Raw genomic sequence first — 16,466 nt, 5'->3', positions numbered from 1 at the left:
AGTTGGGAGCTATAGTTCCGACCTCAAGCAGTCTTACCAGTCTCATGAGACAGGAGGTCGGAGCCATAGAGTGTTAGTGAATTATAATTTTGTCAGTTGAAACACATAAGAGACAGCCTCTTTTCTGATTTGGTTACACATATTTACCATTTGCCTCTAACAAATAAGTGAGGCGAGCAACAACAGAGGAAAAGTTTCTACGGAATCTTCGGTAGTATCTTAATATCCCCAAGAACCACGTTAGCTCCGTTTTTGTTGTTGAAGGAAACTGCTCTACAGCTAGCACCTTTGCCTGCACTGGCCACACTTGGCCCTGGCCCACAACATATCCAAGGTACTTAACTGTTGCACTGGCAAAATCCCATTTCACCAGATTAACTGTAAACCATGCAGGCCCCAAACATTCAAAGGTTGAGCAAATGCAAAACAGCATGACTGTCGTCACTATAGACAAAAACATCGTTCAAATTTACAGCACAACCTTCCAAATCACCAACCACCATAGTGTTGGAATGTTGCTGGTGCATTCCGCAAACCAAATGGCATCACCATTGAATACAGGTCACATGGAGTTATGAATGCAGAAACCTCTCGTGCCCTCTTGATCAACGGTACCTGCGAGTATCCCTTAAGCAAATAAAATTTACTCATGAACTCAGATTTATCCAATAGTTAACCAATATTTGTTTCCTGCGTAGACACAATGATATTTATCCTGTCTATACTTGGAGGGCGCACACAGGGGAGGCTCTTACTATACCTATACATACTCTTAAGGCTCTGGCTTGGATAATATCTAATCCTCTAAATCCAGTTTCTGATGCTAAACCATATGCTACACTACCATAATCTAACCTGGATCTGATTAAAGCTATGTAAATGTGTTTCAAGGATACAAAATCTGCTCCCCAGTCCAACCCTAACAGACATCTCATCACATTTCTAACTTTTTTATACTTATCTAACATTTTTAGCGTGGTCTTTCCATGCTAATCTGCTTTCAAAAGTAGACAAATGAAAAACAAAAAGATTATTCACCTAAAAGAACAAAATTTTCTCTAATTTTCCTTCTCGTAAAGAACTTTACTTCTGTTTTTTCAACTGAGAATTTAAATCCCCATTTCTTCCCCCACATTTCAACTTTATTGTATTCCCTCTGGCAGTTTTTGAACTACACGTTCCAATTTTCTTCCTTTTTTGACAAGGCCCCATCATCCACAAATAACCACATTCCCATATCTGGTGACACATTTATCATAATTGAGAATAGTATAGGGCTTATCACACTCCCTTGTGAAGTTTCATTTTCTACCTCATATTTTCTGGACATTTAAGCTCCTAATTTTACCAGAATAGCTCTCCTATTTAAAAAGTCCATTATCCAGTTAAACAAATGCATATCAATCAAAAGTCCTTCTTTCCACAGCATATCATAAGCATTTTTTAACGTCATAGAACACTGCTACTACAATTTCTTTATTAACTTGTCTCATCCTTACCTCATCTTCTAAACATAATACTGAATCCAAAGTACCCCTACCTTTTCAAAATCCATTCTGACACCCTACTGCTGCTGCTTCTCTAAATAATACATTAACCTTTTGTTTACCATGCATTCCATCTGTTTACATAGATACGATGTTAGGGCAATTGGCCTACAATTTGATGGGTTACTTGCATCTTTCATGGCTTCCTTCTAGGAACAATAACTGCCTCCATCCAACTTGCTGGTATGATACCTTTCTCCCACACTTTTATTATACAATGTTAATAATTTACTCAATCCCTCTCTACTTAAATATTTAATAGCATATTTCATCCTTTCCTGGAGCAGTCATTCCAGCTTTAACAAGCGCTCTTTTTAACTCTCCCATCGTAAATGGAACATACACTTCATCTTCAGTAATCTTCTTCTTCCTTAATGCATCCATATTTTCAGATTTTGTTTCCTCTCGACCTCTTCATCCCTCATCAGATAAATTGTTAGAACAGTGTATCTTAACAAAAGTATTAACCAATAGCTCAGTTTTCTCTTTATAGTCACTGCTAATTCTTTTTCAGTTGTTAGCACAGGATAAAACAACTCCCATCTCTCCGTTCCCATCTTTCTACTCATCCTCTACACTTCTCCTACTTGAGTTGTGTCCCCAATTGTGTCACAAAACTTTCTCAGTCCTTTTTGCCTGCATTATTGTCTTTTCCACTAATGCCTGACCTTTTTTGAACTGTATAATGTTCTGAAAGTTGTGAGTTCTTTTCATTAATTTAAATGAACCTGTTTCTGTTTCTATCAGCTTTTTTACATGTATTGTGCCACCATGGCACTGTTTGTTTTTCTTTTACTTTTGGGGATAGTTACCTCCTGTTATACTACCATCAAAAGTTTCTATAGGCATATTACCATTAATCTTATCTATAGGTAGCTATAACTCTCCCTTAAAGATCTCCCAGATAGCTTTCCCAAAACTCATTTTCGACCCCTGTCTACGTCTGTCACTGATGCATGAATGTTTATTTTACAAAATACTGGCTAGTGGTCACAGCCTATGTTTCCTTCATGATATTCTTTCCAGTCATATTTATGGGTAACACTATCAGAAAGCAATGTTAGGTCAAGTACAGAATCCTTTCCTGTGTTGAAATCTATCCTTGTTTTACTTCCATCTTGTAGGCTAATTTCATTTAATAATTCTTTCATGGATTGGCCATTGCCATTATTTTTCTCACTATTACCATTATAGGGGTATAATGTGTTATGTGTGTTGAAATCCCCCCACCATATAACACTTGCTCTACCTTGTTTGTTTAATTCTATTCTCTCAACCCACACTTCCACTACTCCATTTCTTTCCTTATACAAGGTACTCTATATGGAATCCCTTGTTTCACAAAAGTGACACCCCCCCACCCACCCACCCCTTTCCTTCTTTCCTATCCTGCCCAGTTGCTACATATCCATAAAATACAAAGTCCAAATTTGGTTTCAACAGTGGTTCTTTATGCACAGATTGTCTGGTTTCCCCGTCCTACTACCTATAAATTTCTTGAAGTCCTTTCCATTGGCTATCAAATTTCTTGCATTCCACTGAAGTATTAAAATTGTTATAATTATCAACCAATACATGATCCTTGTCTTGCCTGCAAACACAGTGCAGCATTTTGGCTGTATCCCTTCTCCACACTTTCCATATTCATCATCTCCTACACACCTAGCACATCTTCTCTTTCCTTTGCACACTTTTGCCACACAACCAAATACCTGGAAGTTGAAACATTTAATGTGTTTTGAAATATATTCACTTACACTATATTTAACAAAAATATACAGTTAGGTACTTAAGTATTTGGACAGTGACACAGTTTTAGAAATTTTGCCTTTGTACACCAGCACAATGGATTTTAAACAAACCCATTGAGATGTGGTTGAAGTTTTGACTTTCAGCGTTTATTCAAGGGGTTTAACAAAAATATAATATTTACTGTTTAGGATTTAAAGCCATTTTTAAACATAGTCTCTCATTTTTGGAGGCTCAAAAGTAATTGGACAAGCCAGCATAATTGTAAATATGAGGATTATTTTTAGTACTTGGATGAAAATCCTTTGCAGTCGATGACTGGTTGAAGATTGGAACACATGGATATCACCAAATGCTGTGTTTCCTCCCTTCAGATGCTTTGCCAGGCCTTACTACAGCCGCCTTCATCTGCTACTTGTTTGTGGGTCTTTCTGCCCTCAGTTTTGTATTTAGTGAGTGAAAAGCCTGCTCAACTAGGTTAAGGTCAGGTGACTGACTTGGCTATTGAAGAATATTCCATTCCTTTGTCTTGAGAAGCTCTTGGGTTGCTTTCGCAATATGTTTAGGGTCATTAAACATCTGTACTGTGAAGCACTGTCCTATGAGGTTTTGCAGCATTTGGCTGAATCTGAGAGGATAGTATAGCCCTATACACTTCAGAATTAATCCTGATACTTCTATCTGAAGTCACATCATCAATAAATACCAGTGACTTAGTTCCACTGGCAGCCATACATGCCCGTGCCATAACACTGCCTCCACCATGTTTGACAGGTGATTTGGTGGCTTTGGATCATGAGCAGTTCCTTTCCTTCTCCATACTCTTCTGTTCCCATCATTCTGGTACAAGTGGTTTCATCTGTCCAAAGAATCTGTTTCCAGAAGTGGGGAGGCTTTTTTTTTAAGATGTTTTCAGGCAAAGTCTAATCTGGTCTTTTTGTTCTTGAGTGTTACACTTGGTTTGCACCTTGTGGTAAAGCCTCTTTATTTACATTCGTGAAGGCGTATTTTGATAGTAGACTTTGACAATGATACACCTGCCTCCTTGAGAGTGTTTATGACCTGGATAAATGTTGTGAATGGTTTTTCTTCACCAAGGAAAGAATTCTGCGATCACCCACTTTAGCTGTCTTCCGTGGTCTTCCTGGCCTTTTAGTGTTGCTGAGGGCCAGTGCGGTATTGTTGATTTGGTATTGTTGATTTGGCCACTCCTAAAGTCTCTGCTATCTGTCTGATAGGTTTCTTTTGTTTTTTAAACCTAATGAGAGCCTCCTTCATTTAAATCAACACCTCTTTGGACCGAAAGTTCACATGAACAGCTACCAAATGCAAATTCAACACTTGAAATTAACTCCAGACCTTTTATCTGCTTAATTTGTCATGAATTAATGAGGGAACAGACTACACGTGGCCACGAAACTGATTGCCAGTTGTCCAATTACTATTGAGCCTCTGAAAATTAGGGACAATGTATAATAATGGCCATAATTCCTAAACTGTTAATGCAATATTTTAGTTAAACCCCTTGAATTAAAGCTGAAAATCTACACGTCAATTACATCTTGATGGCTTTGTTTCAAATGCACTGTGTTGGTATACAGTGGCAAAATTCCGAAAATTATGTCACTATCCAAATATTTATGGACCTGACTGTAGTTCCTTCGGGATATCATTTATATCGAACTCCACCAGAACTGTTTCAGTTTCCTTTATTTATATATATATAAATATATATATAAATATATTTATATATATATAAATATATATATATATATATATATGTATTTATATATATATAAATATATATATATATATATATATGTATGTATATTTATTTGTATATGTGTGTAATTATATATGTGTGTGTATATATGTATGTGTATGTATATGTGTGTATATGTGTATATATATGTGTGTGTGTGTGTGTGTGTGTGTGTGTGTGTGTGTGTGTATGTATATGTATATATGTATGTATATATATATGTGTGTGTGTGTATGTGTAGAGCTCAAGTTAACTATTATTAACTAATTAACTATAAAGAGCAAGGTCTAGATCTGTTCTATAGTAAGGTGCCCTGAGATAACCTCTGTTATGACTTGGTGCTATATGAATAAAATTTAATTAAAATAAAATTGAATTTAAAGTACACTTCCCTGTGGCAGTTTCTGTATGAATCTAGGCTGGATAGGCCATTTTGAAGATGAAAAAAGTAGTTCCCAAAGTATTATTTAGTGCTAAACCAAAAATGCATAATGTCTGCAATGAAGATGGTATCTTGCAGACTTGTGTTAAAGTGTTAGGAGCTCACAAATTCCACAAGATGCCAAACTCTTTCATCATATTGTCATTTTATTCCAAAGCATTTGCAGAAACAGCTCTATAATGAAAAACAAGACCCGAAAAAGCATAATAGATAGAATCCCATGGTGTTAGTGGCTAAATCATTGTCACCTTATTGAGAAGAGTGCAGTGGAAGCTTGTGTCTAATCTATTCTCCAACTGGAGGATTAAAGTACCAATTAAGAGCCAAAAAATAGATGATGCTTGGAAAAATCTCAACCATTCCTTTCAGAGCAAACATCTTTAGTGGTCATTTAAATATACAGTATTCTGGCAGATTAGAGAGAGAAAAGATTACAAAAAAATCCTGTATCTATAGAGGATAAGAGTCTCAAGTCTCCAAGTTTATATAATCATTAACACAAATGCCATATTTATTCCTGTTTTCAATTTCAGACACAAGACACTGGGTGATATAAACATTTTTACATCAGTACTGATCAAATTATATACATTATTTTACAAACAAATACGCTCAGAATAGTTTAAGATTTTTTGCTATTTTAGGCCATTCAGAATACAGGAAAGACAAAAAGAAAAACCACAATCAAACTAAAATTTAAAAGTGACATTTTTCTGAACAATTTTCTGTGAAATATGACCATGTGTATAACTGATTAATGTGAACTGTTCCTGTTACAATTATGCAATTAAGCAAAAGTCCAGCTTAAGCTTGCTTTTCATTAGATATGCTGAGCCCTTTAAATTGCAGTGTAATAAAGATCAGCAACTGTGTCATTGACTTAGTCTTAATGTACAGATGACTGTGTTAATCTGGTGACATGAGGATGTATACTGAAGTGGTAATAACATGATGAAGATGTGATCATGTTATTGTGGAATTCTTATCACACTGAGCAAATATATTTTGTCGGGTTCTTCAACCTAAATATAGTCAATGGTGGAAACTAACAGGTCATGAATCCTAGTTGTGGACTGAATGCCTGCTTTGGGGACAAGTCCCTGGAGCTAAATTTGGGCACTGCTCAGGAGGTGATACTAACTGTTCAAGGGACTTCCAGGAATTGTCAGCAGTGATGTCAGTCGCGATTGGTTAAGCAACAAACATAACAATAGCCACCATGTTACCTCTGCATTTGTATGGAGCTAATACTTTTTGTGAAAGGAGAAAAAACAGCGGAGAATATTCGTTGGATAAACCAACACTGCTGAAACTTAATATGATATAATGTATTTTAACATGTAGCCATTGTCACAAGCACTGCTTTTATTTCCACTGTTTGTAATACTGAATCTGCTCAGAAGGTGATACTAAATACAAGGTTAAGGCACTTATTGGGGCAGTGCTGTCAGTTGTGACTGGTCAAGCCCATATGTCGTAACCACCATTTCACTACTGTAAGGAGCTGGACTACCAAAAACAGTGAAACACCTGTTAGACAAACCAACATGTCCATGCTCTCACTAGTGGTGAAAGGAGGCATTTTAAAAGGAGCTGGAGTCAGCTGTTAGAAACCAAAAGATGAACCACATACACAGCCAAACAAAAAAATGTAGTTTAGTGTGCAGGGTTTTGCCATTTTGGGCCATCAAATGGCTTGTGACTGTCCCACAGTGCCATGGATTCTTCATCAGCAATAAACATCTTCACATAAATAAGAAAGAAAATCAGTAACAATATTAGTGCCTCCCCTTTTAATGTTGTCTGTCCAACAACCAATTACCTCCTTTGCTTTGGCCATTTAAAAGTGTCCCCGGTTTGTTAAATACAGTGGGTGTACAATGGGGTCCGAAAGTATGAGAAAACTTTCAATTGGAAAGTGGCCTCAGAATTTTGGACCCCATTGTATAAGGAAGAGCCTAGTACCAAAGCTTCACAAGGCTCTTAAAAGTTTAGATCAGGGGAAGCCCCAAGTTATGGGTGGTTAAGTTCCTTGCAAAAATGATGAGGCGAGTGTCACTTTTGCCTTTCTGATGGTATATATCTGAATCCTCCCAGTTTGCAAATTGCCGTGGAAATAAAAGGAACTGTACATGGTTGTTTAAGTTGTATTTTGTGTAGCCCGAGGTTATGGATTCTGCATTGGAAAGGGATACAAGTGCCTTCTGAACAACACTGGGCTGATCTACACATTGGTTGGAATTCCTATGTTTGCTACCATCTTGTAGTAGTAATGTTCACCATGCTGCATGCTCTGTCTACTTTCACACAGAACTTAAAATAATGTATTATATAACACTCCATTCATGCATAACACAAAGTTATTCAGTACATCAACACTGAGCAAACAAACAAAACAAAAAAATGTATTTAACTTATTTTCAGTACTTCATCAGAAATATATCAGGATATAGGGGAATAGAGATAAGCATTCTTACCAAATTTCTGACATTTTATACATGAAACGATTAACCAGATAATTTCAGTGTTTAGTGTCAGACCCTGTAGCCTAAATTCTGGCATGGCAAAATTTTACAAATACCAATTTGAAGTGTTTATTTTCAGAATATCAAAAGGGACTTTCATTATAATTACTGAATAGCATTCCCATTGGGAGGCTGGGACAAATGCTTGAAAAGTGGGTGTTGTTGTTATATTTATTCTATCTTGTGCCAGCAGTGTAATTGGATCATGGCATACAAATTAGGCAGACTGTCAAAAAAACATGGTCTCCAGCCAAAAAAAAACAATGTGGGATACTCTATACAGGACCACAACATGCAAGACATGGGTCATGTGACAGAGGGAAGGTTATCTGCACGCTACTCTTCAGTAGCCTTGCTAACCAGGCTGACATTATTTGTACTGTTAGAAGGTAGCTCAGCTACTATCATTTGACTCATCTTGCTTGCTGTAGTGCCCCTCAAGAGTCTCTTCAGGCAATGTTGCCGTATGGGCTCTACTTATTTTTCCATCGCAGAGGCACGGATTATCTGTAGCTTTTTAACAAGCAGCTTGAGATAGTAGGAAGAGGTGGAGTTAGATGACTTCTTAACTTTTTCCGCAGTTTGTTTTCTTAAAGGGTAACTACACTCTAAAACTAAACTAAACTAACTAAAAAATGCAACAGAGGAGTGAGGGAGCAACAACTTTAGGGGTTGTGGTCTTGTGGCTAGGTAGTGTGTGAAACGGAGGGTCAGGAGACACAGGAGAGACCACCGCACAGTATAGCATGGACAGTGATTGTAAAGCCAGTGGTCAGACTCTCTGTGTCTGCTGGAAAGTTTTTGACAGTCACTGGAAGAACATTTATGGACCTTTAAGAGAGTTTCTGTATGGATGCCTGTTTTGTAGCTTGGCCAGTGGCTCTAATATGAGAAACTCAGTTTGTGTGTCTGTAGGGGAATGCTAGTACATAGCACTAACCTTCATGCTTATTGTGGTCAGCAGCTTGACTCTGATACTCTTCTTCATGAAATAAAACAAATATCTAATCTTTGATACAATTGCTAATATTCAGTAAAATTAACCATTTTCTAATGTGGTTGTTACAAACGTAGAGATTGGATTGGTATTGAATGTTATACACAAACATTATAAAGGCTTCAGTATGCTTGAAACAAGTGCTGTGATCATTGAACAGCATCTGAAACCCCTTTTATGACATAGGAATTGGGTGTGGCTGCCTCTGACAGTTTTTTTAACTTTCCGAATCAAACAATCCAACAATCACTTTTATGCAGCAATTAGCCAGGTGTTCAGAGGTATGACAAGGAGGCAGGTCACTTTTCATCTGTACAACCAAGTTCATCACGACAAATGCTTTGCCACTATCTGAATGCGTGCGTTATTGCCATTTGTACAATGTGTTGCACTGAGACTACAAGACATGCAAAAGACATAGAGATCTTGGAGAGAGACCAGGGAGGCAATCAGAAGGAGGCTGTGAAAGAAGGCTTTTCTGCCTGCCTTTGAGTGTGGCCATTTGGAATGGTTGAAACACTTTTGCTGTTAGCAAAGGTTAGACAACACATCATACAAACTGTTTTTTTCGAAGCATTCCTTAAACAAAGCTTACCTCCCAGACATATGGAATGACCTATGAAGACTTCGATGCAGTTCAGAAATTGCTACAAAATATAACAGTTATACCTTCAAACTAACCTTCAAACTCTTATATACCCACTTTGTTGAGAAAGAAGTCAAAATACATAATTAAACTGATAATGTCAAAGTATAACAGTTAAAAACAAGTGACATGGGTATAAAGTGTTTGTGGAACATCCAGCACTGGAGCTGTTGACTGGAGGAAAGACCGGATATCTGTATGGAGTCTGTGTGCCATCATTCACTGTCCAAGTCCTTGAGCTCTGACGATGGACTTTCTCTGGCTGGTAAGAGGTCGTAGTGACAGGGGATGTGGCTGTTTTTTGGTAGATCGTATGGATCCTGACCAAACTGTAAGTGGCCATTGCTGTCTCCAGTGGGCAGGACGGTGCTTACAGTTGGTTCTGAAATCAACGACAGGTGAGTTAACAGTTGCAAGAAGTAAAGTAAAAAAAATATAAAGCTGTAAACTTAAAGGAACAGTCCAACAATTTGGAAAATTTGAGAAGATCACATTTAATTCCTCTGTGCATCCAGTGGTGCAGGACATTTTTAGCCTAGCTTAGCACAGGGACTGCAAAGCAGGGCCAACAAGCTCTGTCACATGTGAAGCCTCCAGAAGTTGCTTTATTAATTAATTTGTTTGCCCACTTAGGAACAGAAGAACAAGCAACACAACACTGACACATTTTCACTTCTGTGCCAGGGATCAAACCACCGAATTTCCGGTTAGTGGATGACTCACTCTACCTCCTGCGGAAGCAGGAAACCAGGTTATGAAATTTGAATTTGTGGGCCAGAAAACCAAAACAATGAGCTAAAAGAAGCTAAAAAGTGTTGGTGGTAAAACTCTAGTTTGAATTGAATCGACTTCTTTTGCATTACATTTGATCGAGTGTTAATAAAAAAAAAAGGATTAGTGAAAATTTGACAATAACAAAACAATAAATTGTGGTTTATACTGAGCAGATAATTTAAGAGTGAGTTTTTGAATTTGCTGGGCACAGTATTAAACAAAGTAGACTGTTGTCATAGAGGGATTGCCAGATTTAGGCTCTGTCATTTCCCTACTTAAATGCATTGGTGACTGGCTTAAGAGTTAAAAAGATTCAGTGTGTTTGTTTGGAGAAGGTTGTTTTTAAAAAAAGGTTTTTCTTTTGGAGCCCGCCTGTTTCCCCATCTATACAGTTAGGTCCATAAGTATTTGGACAGTGACACAATTTTCAGAATTTTGCCTCTGTAAAACACCACAGTGGATTTGAAACAAGGCCATCAATGTGATTGAAGTGTACACTTTCAGCTTTAATTTAAGGGGTTTAACAAATATATTGCATTAACCGTTTAGGTATTACAGCCATTTTTATACATTGTCCCTAATTTTCAGAGACTCAAAAGTAATTGGACAACTGACAACCAATTTCATGGCCAGGTGTGGCCTGTTCCCTTGTTATTTCATGACAAATTAAGCAGCTAAAAGGTCTGGAGTTGATTCCAAGTGTTGAATTTGCATTTGGATTTGCATTTCATGTGGTCCAAAGAGGTGTTGATTTAAATGAAGGAGGCTCTCATTAGGCTGAAAAAACAAAACAAACCTATCAGACTGATAGCAGAAACTTTAGGAGTGGCCAAATCAACAATGCAGTACATTCTTAATAAGGGAAGAATGCACTGGCGACTCAGTGGCCCTCAGCAACACCAAAAGCCCTGGAAGACCACCGAAGATAAATATGATGATTGCAGAATTCTTTGCTTGGTGAGGAAAACCCTTCCCAATGGTTAATGACCCTAAACATACTGCGAAAGCAACCCAAGAGCTTCTCAAGACAAAGGAATGGAATATTCTTCAATAGCCAAGTCAGTCACCTGACCTCAATCCCAGTTGAGCATGCTTTACACTCACTGAAGACAAACCTGAGGGCAGAAAGACCCACAAACAAGTAGCAGATGGAGGCGGCTGCAGTAAAGGCCTGGCAAAGCATCTGAAGGGAGGAAACTCAGCATTTGGTGATATCCATGTGTTCTAAATCTTCAGCCAGTCATCAACTGCAAAGGATTTTCATCCAAGTATTAAAAAAATCATCATATTTACAATTATGTTGGTTTGTCAAATTACTTTTGACCTCTTAAAAAGAGGGACTGTTTATAAAAAAGGCTGTAATTCCTAAATGGTCAATGTGATATTTTTGTTAAACCCCTTGAATAAACGCTGAAAGTCAACACTTCATTCACATCGTGATGGCTTCGTTTAAAATCCATTGTGGTGTACAAAGGCAAAAATTGCAAAAATTGTGTCACTGTATGCATGATATGATTATAATAGAAATTTGTCAATCATCAGCGACTTCAAATTCAATTTAGACTGTGGTAGGTATCCCTTTAATAACTCTGGTTGCAACAGGTCTTTGCGAGAAATGCAAATCAATGAGCAGGAAATAATAGATTTAACAGGAATTTGACATTAATGTGATGAGGTACACTGATTTTTTTCACTAGATTAGCCAAGATCATAAATTAATTTATCTAAAAAAGTATTCTCAGTTGAATTTCTATAAAAGTGCAGTATATCAGTATGTATCAACAGTGCAATGTGAAATAACCTGTACTGTGATATAAGATTTTATCCATATCGCCCACCCCTAATTGGACATAGCACTGCACTATGCAGTTAATGCAACTGAAGCATACTTCTTTTTAAAGCACTCACAATGACAACAAAATATATGTAAACTGAAGTGCCTCACCAACTTCATAGACATTCCGGTTATTGTTGGGGCTGTTGTTGCTGATCTCAGCGTATGGTGAATCCCGTCTGGCTGGTGACTTCATTTCCACATAGCCACACTCTGTGTTTTTGGCTGTAAGTAGGGGAGGGTCTTTTATCGTGGCATATGGGTTTTCAGAGCTGTTGAGGGAACAGGAACTGGCATGATAGGGTGTACCGTTCACCAGATCTGGATGACATGGATAGAAGAGCCAGTGAGAAGTGAATACCAGCATTAAACTATTGCTGTTCCACATTTATTTTTATAATGCCAGAGCCCACCTCGTAGCGATTTCCCCATGTATCTCCTATCAATTCCATAGGCTCCTGGTATAAAGAAAAATGGAAATGGAGTAGGTCAGTGAATGATGGAGGCAAAAATGACGTAAGAGTCTGTTATGGCTAGATCATGCAGAAATTTTTCCAAAGAACGTGCTTATGTGACAAAGAACCACCCTATGGAAATAAAAGAGCGAGGTAGACGGCTGAGAAACTCAGAGCGGGTTGGAGACTGTAACTGAGCACTCTCTGTCCGTTCTCCTTGCAAGTATATAACCTCACCACTCTGTGTCCTGCCTCATTACTGTGCTTATATCTGTTTTAGGTTGTTTGAACCTGACAGAACATTTTCTCCATATCATCATGAATTAAGAACAGGGGTTGCTATAGAGAAAAGTCTCCCATCCACACCAATTAAGATGCAAAAAAACCCGACTTGCCAGAAAGCTGTTAACTAACTACACATCTCCACCCAGAAGCAGTGGGGTTTTGGACTGCCGATAGTACAGCGGCAGAATTTAAAAGTGTCATACTTTACCAACATTTGTGACACCTCAATGGGGTTGCTGTGGTAGGGACGCAATATCCTTCAACTCTGCACCAACCTAATAAAGGCCAACATGCTGTTCTCTTTTATGCCTTTTTCCATTGCAATGGTGCGCCCTCATCACTACTCTATGGCTGCACTCCCATTACATTCTGAAGTTGCGTAATTCAGTTTTTGTTTTTTTTGCCTCCAAGTGACTCAGATCTTATTTTTTCATGGAACTGTGAACAAACCAAATCTGATTTTTTTCATATCAGGTCTCGGCCACTTGCATATCAGGTCCTAGATCTGATTCATGTCCGATCTCTGGCTCTGCGACCACTGTCAGAACAGTCAGATCAGATTCATGTGGCTTCTTTAACATCGCACTTCTCTATGCATGCACATATTGCCTGTAATCATCATTCAGTGTCTGCACATCATAGTTCGGTAAAAATAAACATGGAGGAGAGCAACAACAGTGACGGGGGTCAATGGAGAGACTAGGTAGTTTCGAATTTGTTGGACATCCTTATCATCCTCATCATTATCAGCATACTGGTGCTAAGTACTTTATACAGATTTCAGTTAAATCTGCGCATGCGTAGCAGTTTAGGGACCTCAATGGCATTCACACTGAAGTCGGATACATGCCACTTACGAACTTGAATGTGAAACAGCAAATCAAAAGGGCGGATCTGACTAAAAAATCTGAATTGAGTATTAAGGCTTGTAATGTGAACATAACCTAGATTGTACGTAACTTAAGTTAATTTGAAATGTTCTTCAAGTCATCTTAATACTAATATCAACAAGAAAAAAATCATCTGCACTGTACATGGGAAACATTTCTCAAGTCTTCTGAGGAAAATGTTATGATTGATGTTGTATGCAGCACTTGAACCAAAAAGAATAAGCACAGCCACAGTTACTGAGGCTTTTTCTGTGCTATGGTTTGACAAGTACAGTTTTACTGTGTACTTGTACAGTTTCTGTATTTTCTTGTGCTTTCTGTATTTGCAGCATATTTTTATGCCCTGCCTATGAATTTGACTCATAGTTTCTACATTTGCTTGTGTTTTATTTTTGTATTTTTTTTCCAAAATGCATGCATGCATTGTAAAAGTGGTAAGATCATTTTTTTTATTAGCTTGTGTTTTTACAGTTTGTATGTGTTTTCTTAATTGCAGCTACCTAAGCTGCTGCAGTTTACAGCCATAAGACTGAGTTTTGAATCTGGTGTGTGACTCCTAGTTTTATTGGTTTATATCCCGTCTCCACAGAGGTGGGATATAAACCTACTTAATAGAATGCCACTAAGCTTTTGGAATCCACTAAACATTAAACATTACTAAACAGTGATGATCTATAGTGAGATAGTGGCTCACTATCTTTTAAAGCCAACAATACACAGAGATACCAACTTGCAACATTACTACTGATATCTATAAGTACACTATAACATATTCCATGACTCACCCAGTTCATTGAAGCAGTCTCCTTGTTTCCAGTCTGCAGGCAGTGTGCCACTATGTTCCACTAGAGGAACCCCTTTTCTCTGATCCACATTCTTCAAATTCACAAACAGCTTTTTGTTCATGGCCTAAAAATGCAAAATTGTATAAAATCACAGGGACAAACATCAGTTGTTAGAATATTAATTAATAGACACATTCATACTGAATTCTCACTCGGCCATCTCTCTGTAGATTCTCAAAAAGTCAACTTCCATACCTTTCCATATGGACCACTGTTTACATGTGGGGGGCTGATGCACTGAGTCAGAGTGTGATAGCTTGGGTTGGAGAAGTAGTTACTGGGGTGGGCCTCACATATTGGTGGGTGAGCATCTGAAAGATGACAAGGTGACAAGCTTTCTTACCAGGATGCACTGAATGACTCAGTTCATCAGCGCTTTCAGAGCATGAGACAAAATTAAAAGAATCTCAATCTGTGAGTGTCATACAGATCATGAATCAAGTGTGTCATACCATAAAACTAAACTGTGACCATGGTTTCAGTTTCAGGGTATGTTACATATAAAATACAAATTTCTCTTTGTATTTTGTCTCCTCCTAAGAGATTTGCCCTGCACTTGTCATTCAGTCAGTGTGGGTCGGACTTTGGGATTTTTATTCCTTTTGTTAACAGCGACAGTACTCACTGCCCCAATTAACAGAATATAATTATTTGTTTTAATTAAACATTAATCACATTGTGTAACCACAGAACTTTCTTGCCTGTATACACTGTATATCCTTGTTTACAATATTTACCCCCTCCTATGTAAGCAATTCAACCAAAACAAAAGAGAGATCTACTCTGCTGTACTTTTTTTGGCTTTTGTTGCTTTTGCTGTTTCAGTGTTTTTGACGTTTCAATGACCAATCACCTTGCAACACCAATGTCAAGACAACAACACAAGTCAAGTCTGGAACCCATTTTATTATTATATTACATATTAGGAATGTGTAGCGTGTTGCTGCAACGTGGTGTAGATTTGTATATTTACTTCCTTATATATATGTTTTTAGGCTCTGATTTCAACGATTGATATCACAACCAAAACACTAAACACGTATATCATACATGATACACCTGTCTATATACTTTAATTCCAGTGATTCACAGTGATCAGAGGGTCTGCAGCTTAAGTGTTCTTTCATCTATATTTTCATAATTCAGCTCCTTTCCATGTAATGATTCTGAGCATATACTGTAAACTGCTTTATGGCCTTAATTGCTTTATTAATGACTGGTCATCTGTGTATTTAATTTTAAACATGGCATAAAATCTGCTGTAAAATTATTTCACCAGCCTTTCCAGCACCATAGACACTTTAGTAGCCTTTTAGCAGCCTTGTGTGCATTCACTTTAAGTGTTGCTATACAGTGGCTTCAGAAAGTATTCAGACTCTTTACTGTGACACTCTAAAGTGTGGTCAAGTGAATCTTCTTTGCTTTAATTATCCTTGAGTTATGCCTAGAACTTGATTGGAGTCCACCAATTGATTAACGGGACACAGTTTAGAATACCTGTGTATTTAAGGTCCCACAATTCAAATGGTGGCTGTGGCTAAGGAGCTAGAGAGGTCGTCCGCTAACCAGAAGGTTTGTGGTTTGATCCCTGGCTCCGTCAGTCCACATGTCGAAGTGTTCTTGGGCAAGATACTGAACCCCAAAGTGCCCCCCAAACATGTGTGAGTGTATGTGTGTATCTGATGAATGTGTTTGTCAATGGGTGAACATGGCAT

At 37.8% G+C, this 16,466-nt stretch overlaps 1 protein-coding gene across 4 annotated transcripts in view; it reads right to left on the bottom strand.

Annotated features, from left to right (window-relative positions):
• Window positions 1-5,678: 5,678 nt before the first annotated feature.
• The window catches only part of megf10 (multiple EGF-like-domains 10), an 85,513-nt gene continuing 74,725 nt past the window's right edge, over window positions 5,679-16,466 (bottom strand). For 3 of the 4 annotated variants that reach the window (XM_040123221.1, XM_040123222.1, XM_040123224.1), the window contains 5 exons: window positions 14,947-15,062; window positions 14,692-14,815; window positions 12,690-12,734; window positions 12,388-12,597; window positions 5,679-10,050 (listed from right to left, as the gene is read on the bottom strand). In XM_040123221.1, the coding sequence (XP_039979155.1) occupies window positions 9,884-10,050; window positions 12,388-12,597; window positions 12,690-12,734; window positions 14,692-14,815; window positions 14,947-15,062 (662 nt within the window). In that variant the 3' untranslated portion in view covers window positions 5,679-9,883. Of the gene's footprint in view, window positions 10,051-12,387; window positions 12,598-12,689; window positions 12,735-14,691; window positions 14,816-14,946; window positions 15,063-16,466 lie in introns of those variants that run through there. The other variant, XR_005706947.1, reaches the window with a different exon arrangement.

The sequence above is a fragment of the Xiphias gladius genome, unplaced genomic scaffold, assembly GCF_016859285.1.
Source record: "Xiphias gladius isolate SHS-SW01 ecotype Sanya breed wild unplaced genomic scaffold, ASM1685928v1 HiC_scaffold_1481, whole genome shotgun sequence".
In the NCBI taxonomy this organism is placed as follows: Eukaryota; Metazoa; Chordata; class Actinopteri; order Istiophoriformes; family Xiphiidae; genus Xiphias; species Xiphias gladius.
This window is presented reverse-complemented; position numbering and strand designations above follow the sequence as displayed.